A 12,256-nucleotide genomic window follows, 5' to 3' on the forward strand; every position below is an offset into this window, starting at 1 on the left:
TCGGCAAACCTTATCTTTTAGATAATGCCAACATTATTTTTAAGTTTGCAGAATGTTCTATCACATTCCATGTTTCTCTAGACATCTCAGTATTTCAACTGTTCTGAGGTCAAAGCAAATTTTGTTGGATTTGGTAAGTACAGATTCTGCAATGCCTTCAATATGTTCCTGCACCAGAGGCTTGAGGAAAGAGGCCAGATGAATATTCAGGTCACAGTGCTGAATGCTGCAAACTAGAATTGCTGGAAGCCTTCCTGAAGTGCATTAGAATTTGTGGCTCTTCTGTTGAAATGGCATGTGTTGCTCTCAGGAGTCTGTCACTGAACAAGGACAGGCAGAGAATACATACATTTTATAAATAATGATGAAAAACTTGTCAGGAATAAAAATGGCTGTCTTGCACTACATTGTCCAGGTTCCAAAGGTGCTTTGAAATGAAACAGAAAAGATAATGTGCAGTTCTCTGCAAAACAAATGTATTTGTGTGTACATGCACATAGGCTGGAGACAGAAGGTACTTTGAGTAAACCAAAATTCCATCAGATTAATCAAAACCCACCTTTGCTGGGTGTCCAATTCCTGTTTTTTGCATGGCTTGGCTTTGAAAGGTTAATAAAACATGGAGATTCCTCTGTTTAAAATCAAGTATTTGTGCCCTGATTTTTTAATGAAAATTACCTTGTGTTTGAATTTGTTGGAATTCTTGTTTTCTTTCTTGTTGAGATCGATGAAGTAATGAGTAATGCGATCCTTGGATTTAGAATCCATGTCCCAAGAAATCTTGAAGGAATCACACGTGATGTTACTTATTTTGATGTTGTGTGGGACTGGAAGCTCCTCCATCTCTGCAATCCCACTATCTTGTGATTTATTCCCTGCATAGAAAATAAGCACGGTTCGTTCAGTGAAGGACCCATTTGAGGACTGTTTTGTGTGCTCCAGTGCAAGCACATCCCTGAACAGCCTTTCTCAAAGGCTCACAGGGAGTACTCTGGAGCCAGTGAGGTACAATTAGGCAAGTCTGGATGTCAGTGATGGAAAGCATTGGAAAGGGATGAAATTTCTCAGGTGAATAAGCACTAATAACATGTGAGCAGGGTGCACAGAGTGGCTGGCATCACCACCTGTGTGTGTTTGCAGGCTGACAGTACAAACCAGCTGAAGCTATCAAGTGCTCCGAGGTTCAGTTAAGAAGCCAGCAATGTCCACAGTTAACATCATGGCCCTATCCATATCTGTCAGCGAAATGAACACAAGCAGAAATCATATTCATCCTTAAACCATTTTTCAAGCACAAAGCACAGCCAATCGCTGCAAGGTTTATAGATGGTGGATGCATATGCACATATGTATACACATATTTAAAACAGCAACTCCTTTGAAATGAAACAATTTAACATTTTGATGAGCCACAGCAAAAGGTACACACAAGCAAACTTCATTTTCTGTTCTTTATTCTTCCCGTTTTCCCAGCTGAGACCCTGCAGTTTTCTTGGGAAGTTCTTTTTTATTGTCTCTAAGTACATATGGGAGATGAACAAATGACCATTGACTCCAGAAAGAATCACTGGTTTTAAATTTAGGTCTCCCCTTAGTTCCCAAGGCAACTTTATAGCTCAGCATCCCGTGAACGTTAGAACTCAGAAATTTTAGGTGTTCTTGCACTTACATAAGACCCAAGCTATAAGTGAACAAATAGAAAAAACCCCAGAAAGCTGAGAAAAAATACTGGGTAAAAAAGAAAAAAATCTCAATGATGTAAGAGAAAAAGTGAAGAAACAGAACAGAAAAAAAATGAATACTGAACATAGATAAGGACAGATAGAAACAAAGGAGAAAAAAAAAAGCTAATGTCTATATGAGAAAGAGAGGAAAGCTCCCAAATTCTGGCCAGATGAGGAAGAGGGGAAACTCATGCAAGGATGTGAGGCAATGCATTGTCAGAATTACTCATAGTCACACCTAATTATAGAAAAATATAGTATTTATACTTTCATCGTAACTGGTAAAAAAATGATAAAAAACTAAACTCAGATGTGTTTGGGCAGTAATAAAAGTAGAAAATTTACTTGGAAACATTAGGAACATTTCAGCCTCTCAACATACTCTGCCAAAGAATTATTCCAACCCTTCAATGCAGGAATATTACGGTTGGCCTGATTGTTCAAAATTCTCCTCATAGATATGTGAAGTTCAATCACAGAGTCTCCAAAATTCATAGATCTCCAGCTAGTATTGTGAATAATGTATTTTTACTGATGACTTCAAGAACTAATAAAACTATTTTTTATTTTTGTTTTATTTTATGCATTTACATCCGAAAGGTTGTCTCTTCTTCAAATATTCTATTGCTTTTTTTTTTTTTTCTTTTTCACCTAATACCGAAATCAGTTAGTTCATGGTCTTGCTCAAAATGCCCCCCTATTTGTGCCATACACAATGACATTTCCAACAGCTGCACTGGCTGCAACAGACTCAGAAATACCAGTCATTACTGAAAGCTTTCTCTTCATATGAAAGATGTGGTAAGTGCTTTTCCCAACATGACATTTCAGAAAGCCAGCAGGGAGAAAATGGCACTGCTTTCTTTTGCAGGCAATTTGTATTTGAAAGATGACTGAAAGCTCTGCCAGGTACACTGAAAAGGCTTCGTGTGATCAGCGCTTCCAAGAGCGAGGCTCTGTGTTTAAGCAGAACATGGAGTGTTGCTGCTGAGGTGCTCAGAGCTGGAGAGCTGGACAGACTGAGACTCCAGCACACTGAACACTCTACAACGTCCTGAACATACATGTAGCCGGGAAACCCAAGCCATAAATCCACAATTCCTTAATGTACAAAATATTTGCCTAAAATGAGCTTCTGTGTTCCAAACCCAGCCAGGGTGGTTTAAGCCTCAGGGCACGTGCAAAGTAGGAACGACCATTCACACAAAGTAACAGAGAGAAGAAAACATTTTGGAGAACACCAATGGCAAAGAGCAAAAGTACTCCTGGAAATAGGTATTGTTTTCTGTGCATTTCTTGGTATTAATATCTGGCACACATCTTCAGAAATCCGAACTCCCATTCCTTTCAATTTCCTTGCTTTTGAAGTGAATAAATAGCTTAAGTAAATGTCAAGCAGAAAATCTCCGGATAATTCTTAGGGTTAGGGTAGGGGTTAGGGTTAGGATTAGGATTGAGAGAGTCAAAGAGCCTGCAGCTCCAGGAACACTGGGGCACGCCAAGGCCATCCTGGCAGGGTCCCAACATTGCTACTCCTACGTCTTTCTGGTCTGGACCATCCATGGTGCTGGGGTTAGGGTCAGGGTAGGCAGTGGTTAGGGGTAATTGTTAGGTAGAGGGTAGTGGTAGTGGCTGGATAGAAAATTAGGTGATACAACACACATATTTTAGGGGAAGTACAAAGACAACAAAGAAAACTAAGCACACCCAATGTGATGAGCGCCTGAAGAACCTCCATGTCTAACACTGGCTTTTTTCCCAGGACTGAAAGTTTGCTACAGAAGAGAAAGCCCAGATTCAGTGGTGATTGCTCTGTTCATCCAAACCATGTCTGTCTCTGCTCAAGCACCTCAAGGCACCCTCTAGGTTGCTGGTATCTTTTTATAGGTGGGTGAGACACCCAGAAGCCACTGAATTAATTGGGAAAGACAAAAGCACAGGGAAGCCCTGGTGATATCCCACAACCAGCGACTGGGAGGAAAGTCAGGGTAACCGTGGTAATGCCACTTCTGTGTCACCTCAATATTCCCCTCCACTGATGTAATTTCACTCATCTGAGCTGCTGTCACACAGAAGACAGTGCACCACGTGCTGGGTGTACTGTCTCTGGGAAGACACACAAGACATTAATCCCTGCAGTTACTTCTGTGAGGTGTCAGCTCCACGAAAACCTAGCAATGTGATAAGGGAAACGTGACTCAGGTTCGTGAGCCAGAAATAAGCAAGGCGAGACTGTACTCACTTAGTACAAAATTAAAAGCTAATGCTAGATTCTTAATATATTCTGGGAAGATACCTGACAATCAAAAGGTGTCTAGATGAGAATGAGAAGCAATCTCTGAGACCCTGAAATATAAGGTTTATATATATACAGATACCAACAGCACATGTAATAAATACACTAAAGGCCACACAATATTATAACACTAATCACTTTTTTAAAAAAAATCTCACCTTATTCAGATCTTAAAATGCATGCACTGGGGAAATCAGAATGCGGTTTTCTCAAGTTAACACTTTCAATACAATGAGAGATATTAGCTATGATATTTTGAAGTAGGAATGTTTGATGAGACAAGATCAGCTTCTTAAGAGCACACAGATACCATGACATAAGAAATCCTCTTATTAGATGTGAATGTTAACAACTGAGAACAACTCATTTACAAACAGGAACTCCCATAACATGAACAGAGAAACCCTTACACCTTCTGAAATACAAAAGTTTCTACCTTTTCTTGTCTTGATAATTCAGCTGATAGGTTATATATCAGATCTATAAAATATTGTAATTACAGAAATCTGATACAGACTGACAATATTTAAGTGCTGTAATTGAGACTGAATTCTCCAATTTACTGAGAAGGTATTTAATTTCCTCAAAAATTCCATAGAAGGAAGAAAACTTCAGTCTGTATAACCATCAAAAATGACAGGGAAGTGCCAGGAAATTACATATTTGCATACTTTAAATTTAACTAAGCAAAAATACAGCCTCACATTTTTCTCCTGAGCTCTGGAATTAATGGCTCCCTGTCCAACTGCTGCTTATATAGAATTGTTTTACAGAGCCAGGACAATATGTCCTCACCAAGCAAATAATTAACCACAATACCAACAACGTCAATGTTCATGGCAACACCTTGTTCAAGAGAGACAGTGAAAGCACACAGAGGAAATACAAATGCAATGACATTCAAAAAATTATTAAATTGCTGCTGTTATTTGTCAGGCTGTGTATGTGCACTTCTCTAGGATAGCTATTCTATTTCGAAGCTCAATCTTTTATCTGTAACCACAGAAGTAATGCTGATGTTTGGTTTGTGCCTCTTTTCATGTACAAAAAGAGGAGTGAAGAGTGTCAGACTCTTAAGTATCTCTCTCTCCTCTCTCCCAGAATCCTGGCAAACTACCTCCCAACAGAAATTTTATGTTTATATAAGCATATTTAGGAATATTTTCTAAATAAGTAACCTTGCAAAACCAATTCCTAAATTAGATAAAGAGAGAATGCTTGACCTTAGAAATCCTGTTAGAGGGATAAACCCCTCTAAACCTTCTCCTCATTTCCTCCCCACTGTCTGATACTACTGTTGTGTATTTTCTAGTAAGAAATATGCACTGTATCCAATTCTTTTTAAAATAGTTTCAAAAACAAAGCATTACTTAGCTATAACATGAATATCTGTATTTATTGTTTTTGAAATGTTCATATACATTCAGATTCTCTTATCACTTGATTTTAACAGCTTAATTTAGCTGTTTCCTGCTAGTCTAGGACATTGACTTCAGCAGGAATATTCCACATGCAAACGAAGAGAACACAACTGGACTCTTTGAGTAGAAATGTGCCTTCAGTACAGGCATCTTCTTCAGCTGAGAATGCCCCCAAAGTGTGCCCACATAAACAAAGCACTGAGCAATCTCTGGATTGCCTGGTTTCTGTGCTGAAAAATTTCTCTCAGCCCCTTACAAAGAACTCGATTCTTCCTCCTTCTCACATGGAGGATGAACGTATTCTACAAGTGGTGCCGTGATTCCGATTAGAGCAGCCCAATCTCTCACTCCTGCCATGACAGCGAGAGATGTGCGGGCTCCCAGTTCCCAGCGAGCAGGTCCCTCTCTCTCACAGCCTGGTTCCTCAGTGCCAGCCTGAAGCCTGGCTCTGCAGGCAGCTCCCTGTGTCCCGCACCCCCTGTGTCCCGCACCCCCTGTGTCCCGCACTCCCTGTGTCCCGCACTCCCTGTGTCCCGGCACTCCCTGTGTCCCGCACTCCCTGTGTCCCGCACTCCCTGTGTCCCGCACCCCCTGTGTCCCGCACCCCTGTGTCCCGCACTCCCTGTGTCCCGCACCCCCTGTGTCCCGCACCCCCTGTGTCCCGGCAGCTCCCTGTGTCCCGCACCCCCTGTGTCCCGCACCCCCTGTGTCCCGCACTCCCTGTGTCCCGCACGCCTGTGTCCCGCACTCCCTGTGTCCCGGCACTCCCTGTGTCCCGGCACTCCCTGTGTCCCGCACCCCCTGTGTCCCGGCACTCCCTGTGTCCCGCACCCCCTGTGTCCCGCACCCCCTGTGTCCCGCACCCCCTGTGTCCCGGCACTCCCTGTGTCCCGGCACTCCCTGTGTCCCGCACCCCCTGTGTCCCGCACTCCCCGTGTCCCGGCACTCCCTGTGTCCCGCACTCCCTGTGTCCCGCACTCCCTGTGTCCCGCACGCCTGTGTCCCGCACTCCCTGTGTCCCGCACCCCCTGTGTCCCGCACCCCCTGTGTCCCGCACTCCCTGTGTCCCGGCACTCCCTGTGTCCCGCACTCCCTGTGTCCCGGCACTCCCTGTGTCCCGCACTCCCTGTGTCCCGCACTCCCTGTGTCCCGGCAGCTCCCTGTGTCCCGCACCCCCTGTGTCCCGGCACTCCCTGTGTCCCGCACCCCCTGTGTCCCGGCACTCCCTGTGTCCCGGCACTCCCTGTGTCCCGCACTCCCTGTGTCCCGCACCCCCTGTGTCCCGGCACTCCCTGTGTCCCACACTCCCTGTGTCCCGCACTCCCTGTGTCCCGCACCCCTGTGTCCCGCACTCCCTGTGTCCCGGCACTCCCTGTGTCCCGCACTCCCTGTGTCCCGCACTCCCTGTGTCCCGCACCCCCTGTGTCCCGCACGCCCTGTGTCCCGGCACTCCCTGTGTCCCGGCACTCCCTGTGTCCCGCACTCCCTGTGTCCCGCACCCCCTGTGTCCCGGCACTCCCTGTGTCCCGCACTCCCTGTGTCCCGCACCCCCTGTGTCCCGGCACTCCCTGTGTCCCGGCACTCCCTGTGTCCCGCACCCCCTGTGTCCCGCACGCCCTGTGTCCCGGCACTCCCTGTGTCCCGCACTCCCTGTGTCCCGCACTCCCTGTGTCCCGGCACTCCCTGTGTCCCGCACTCCCTGTGTCCCGCACCCCCTGTGTCCCGCACGCCCTGTGTCCCGGCACTCCCTGTGTCCCGGCACTCCCTGTGTCCCGCACCCCCTGTGTCCCGCACCCCCTGTGTCCCGCACCCCGTGTCCCGGCACTCCCTGTGTCCCGGCACTCCCTGTGTCCCGCACTCCCTGTGTCCCGCACTCCCTGTGTCCCGGCACTCCCTGTGTCCCGCACTCCCTGTGTCCCGCACCCCCTGTGTCCCGCACTCCCTGTGTCCCGGCACTCCCTGTGTCCCGCACTCCCTGTGTCCCGGCACTCCCTGTGTCCCGCACCCCCTGTGTCCCGCACTCCCTGTGTCCCGCACCCCCTGTGTCCCGCACTCCCTGTGTCCCGCACTCCCTGTGTCCCGCACCCCCTGTGTCCCGCACTCCCTGTGTCCCGCACCCCCTGTGTCCCGCACTCCCTGTGTCCCGCACTCCCTGTGTCCCGCACTCCCTGTGTCCCGGCATCCCCTGTGTCCCGCACTCCCTGTGTCCCGCACTCCCTGTGTCCCGCACTCCCTGTGTCCCGGCACTCCCTGTGTCCCGCACTCCCTGTGTCCCGGCACTCCCTGTGTCCCGCACCCCCTGTGTCCCGCACCCCCTGTGTCCCGGCACTCCCTGTGTCCCGCACCCCCTGTGTCCCGGCACTCCCTGTGTCCCGCACCCCCTGTGTCCCGCACCCCCTGTGTCCCGGCACTCCCTGTGTCCCGCACCCCCTGTGTCCCGCACTCCCTGTGTCCCGCACTCCCTGTGTCCCGCACGCCCTGTGTCCCGCACCCCCTGTGTCCCGGCCGGAGGTGCAGCACAGCGGTCAGGGGACAGTGCGTGCCCGCAGGAAACCACTGGGCACGGGCTGCGAGCCGGGCCGTGAGCTCCGACACCGACCCGGCCAAGTGCTCACGTGCCCTTGAACAAAAGCAGGGCTTCGTTTCCTCAAATGTGTGTTTTCCACCAACACCAGCGTGTCAAACCTGCCAGCTAACAGCAGCAAACACAGGTACCATGGTATAGTTTGGAACATGGTTGTGCTGTCAGAACTGAAGGGCTTTGGCTCACAGCTCAGTCATTCCCTCAGCGGGCACCGAACGCAACATTATGTTCAATAGGAAATTAAGTGTATCTTTACAGAGAAGGTTACTATAATTAGTAAGCAGAAATTAAATAGCCCCATTATAACATTTCTGTGGAATATAAATTTTGGCATAGATACTAAATTCTTAACAGTGGATTTGTTGGGTCATATGTATTCCTCCTAAGTTAATAATGAAACCCAAATATATCTTAAACATGACAGCAGAAACAGTAGCAAGAAAAAATCTGTCAATATTCACTCCTGCAATAAGACCATAGATATCTGGAATGACACCTGGAATAAATTTGATACAAAATATGCATCTGCTAATCCCAAAGCAAAGGCTACTGCCCAAAAGATTTGATGCCTATGACTTGCAATGATGTTCAGGTACAATTTTCATATGATGTATATGAAATATATATATACACAGATATAGATATATGAATTTTCCAGATCACTGTGGAAACCACTAATACTTTTGCTATGCTAAGAAAGACAAAAACACTAACAAAAAACCTCACCCTTGGGCAGTGAGTCTCCTCAGGCTCACTTTGCATCCAGTGAAGAAAGGCAGTTTCCTAGATGGGATAATCTGAGTACCTACAGGTAGCTCTCACATTCAGCTTTGCCCTGGAGGATTCTAATTCTCTCCAGAGACTAGAGAGGGAGGTCGCAGAAGTTAAGAGATAGCTGAAGTTACCCTTTACAATTACTTCCTAAATTACATTTGTCAATTCTACTGATTCTCATGACGCAACAGCAATTTGCAAGATTTCCGCCAGAGAAAAAAGAAAAAGAACACGGGGATAAAAGGTATGTTTTACACTGTAGCCAATTTCTGAACTCTTTAGCAAAGAAATCTACATGTCACTGACTCAGAAATATCCTTTGGACTCACACTTAAAAAGGGATAAACTTTTCAAGAATAATTTCTCTGAATTTTTGTGTCAAATACATCAGAGTTCAACACTTATCCCCACAATATCTTTTCTGAAAGCACTGATAGGATCAACATCTCAGGACCATTTAAGTTTGAATGTGGATGAATTTATAGCTTGCTAACTGCAATCATAGATAAATTATTTAATAACTGTAATTTAATTAATTTAAATAAAAATAAATAATGCATTTAATTGCATCATTAAACTAATTCCTCAGAATAATTGTTTCCTCTCTTGCTATTACCATACAGAAAATTCAGATATATCACTGTACATTGTCCTCTGTTGTTATCAGCCAAATGGTCTAGATCAGTGCCAATTCGTCCTTTGATTTTTGACCTATCCTTACTTGAAGCAAAAATTTAGGTAACAATTAGTGACATCTCCAGAAATACCTAAATGATGTGGAAAAGTCTTTATGAAATCAATGGAATTTAAGCCCAGTTACTCAAGAACTTCTGAAAATGTGATTGCAACTATGTTCACAAGTTTCACACACACAAAGCATAACACAAAACCTGACTGCAAATCAGATCAATGGCTAAATTGGCAAGGCTGACCTTATTCTTTCACTAAGATTTAATTCTTATTTGATATCCTGACATCTTTGGAGTATTTAATATTTATACCTTACTCATTCAAAACTAAACCACATTTTCAGCCAAAGCCCTAGACTGAGTACTGAAATGGAAATAGATGCCAGTCCCTGTTGATACAATTACCTTTTTTAGAGCACCTCTTATGCCTTATAGATAATTTTTGGAAGAATATTTGTATGAAAACTGGATGCATCTATTTTTCTATAAAGTACTTGGTGTCTCACAAGGCTGGGCTATTATTATAGAATTTTTCCTCTTTCCCTATTGCAATTTTATTACAAGTAAGTGAAGGAGTGTTAGCACAGTAATATGCTAAGCTAAACACACACAGGTTCACACAAAATTTAATTTTCACTGTGTTAAAAACATAGGGAGAGAATATGAAAAAGGAAGTTTCTTATTTTCAGAGGAAAATATGCAACTGGAAGGTTGCAAATAATCATGTAGGTACATATTTCTTCACTAAGGACCAGGAAAACTGTAAGACTGAAAAACCACTGAGGCTAGAAGATTAAATTGACATCCATGCTGTCACGTCTACTATTCCCTGTATCAAAGATGTGGAGATCTTTTGAGATCTACTGACCCTGCCATGCTCTAAGGACTGACCAAATCCTTGTGGTAGAGAGCTGAGAATTGCTGGGATCTACTTTTATGACCCATGAATACAAAACCAAACAAACTGAATTGGCCAGATAACCTGAGACTGAGTGCAAATGTCATCACCATCCATCAGCATCTCTCTCCTCATCCTGTCCACTGACTCCTGCATGCAAAATAACTTATACCCAGTTCCCTCTGAAGTTCTCAGACTGCTTATATTAAACACAGCTTTATTTTTTACTGTACCTTGTCATGTAAAGCTAAACAAGCTTCTCTGCGACCTTCTGTGAAATGAGAGTTGCAGTATGTCAAAAATAGCCCCAACTGCACTCCAGCTCCTACTGGCAAACCATTGGTTTTCATGGCTCTGCCATCAGAGCCAGACAAGGGCAATTCTGTCTTCTGGAAATCGAACAGGACATTATAGCAGGCCACAAACAGTAAGCCACCCCAGCATTTACTCCTAATTAAATGCTCCCATTTTGTTCAGCACAGCGAGCTCGCTGTACATGGGTGGTAAGTGGCTCTTCTCAGCATGTGTTGGCTACAAGATACATTTGAAAAACAAATTTTAATTAAAATGTGCATTTCTCAGTTGCTGAAAGGGAAAGAAGGCAGCAAGGGATGTAAAAAGCTCTAAACCACCATCTAGGTTAATTTAAATGCCATTTAAAAATGAAAATGAACTTTGCAGCCACTTACATATACCAGAATTTGAGTATAATGCATACCTACAGTTATAGAGAATTCCAGATTGGGAAAGCAAGTAAGTATGTCAGAAACATCACTATAAAATCTATCCCAGATCAATCTATCACATGTACTTCATTCATTTAGCAGAACTCTGTGTTATCAGGTCTCTATTATTATCTATGTATTATTATCTATCTATTGTGAAATTCTGACCATACTTCAGACTGCACTCAGGCCCATTTTGTGGTGTATTTTTGTAAGGATGCTACCTCAGTGCTGTTTTGCTGAAAACTGGGACTAAAATTTTTCAGCAGACTCCCACCCTGTTGATTCCTAAAGGGGCAGATTTTGGAGCAGGAAGGGATACGGCGCTTTCAATGGCATGAGGTTTGTCTCTTCTGGTGAATAAAATGTACAGCTGCATCTGAGACTGTGGAACTGCCTATGTCTCCAGGACAAAGGAAAACAGATCTCATAGATGAAGGCACTGACTGTATGACCCCAGACAAGTTGCTTGGGGCCAGATTCCGATCCAAGTTACACTGCTCTGGGTCACTGGCCTAATTGCTCCAGTGCTCTTCATCTAACACTGTAATTGAGGCAAAGCATTGCCCTTAGTTTTCCACTGCTTTTAATATTAACTGTGTATTAGAGAAGTGAGTGGCCTTTCATGATTTGTGCTTCCACGTCACTAAACAAAAGAGAGAGATAAACAAACACTTCCATTTTAGTTTATTACTGTGAACCTCATTCATTATGGTTTACCTCATTCTTTGGCTGGCAACAACTTGTGCCATTTATTGCAGCTGTGTCTTCATCTAAACCAAAATGTGTTCTCTACTTCAAGTTAAGTCATGTGAGTTCAAATCTAGCAAGATGACGCAGCCTTGTATTCACATGAGCTTTAATGTGACCTGCCAGCTTGCCTGAAAACTGCAAGTGCCTTGATCACACGAGGATTTTTTTCATTTAAAATCCACTTCCTTTCAACGAAGGGAAGCCAGACAGAAAGGCAAAACTCATCACTTGAAGGGCAGCAGAGAGAACTCAAGGCTGGGGAACACAGTTTTACTAAGCATTTTCCTTGAGAAAGTAGGGTGCTCAGCATGAGTGGGCTTTTGTAACTCTCTGGACACCCTGGCAGTCTGCAGCATGAATGAGCATTTCTTTACTTCAGCACACTGGCAATT

The 12,256-nt window shown here is 44.6% G+C and overlaps 1 protein-coding gene across 2 annotated transcripts in view; it reads right to left on the bottom strand.

The window, feature by feature from the left end:
* The window catches only part of PHYHIPL (phytanoyl-CoA 2-hydroxylase interacting protein like), a gene marked incomplete at both ends in the record, with an annotated part of 40,943 nt that overhangs the window by 9,430 nt on the left and 19,257 nt on the right, over window positions 1-12,256 (bottom strand). For both annotated transcript variants that reach the window (XM_082286670.1, XM_082286669.1), the window contains one exon: window positions 679-875. In XM_082286670.1, the coding sequence (XP_082142796.1) occupies window positions 679-875 (197 nt within the window). The remainder of the gene's footprint in view (window positions 1-678; window positions 876-12,256) is intronic.

The sequence above is a fragment of the Coloeus monedula genome (genome assembly GCF_965178545.1).
Source record: "Coloeus monedula genome assembly, chromosome: 8".
NCBI lineage: Eukaryota > Metazoa > Chordata > Aves > Passeriformes > Corvidae > Coloeus > Coloeus monedula.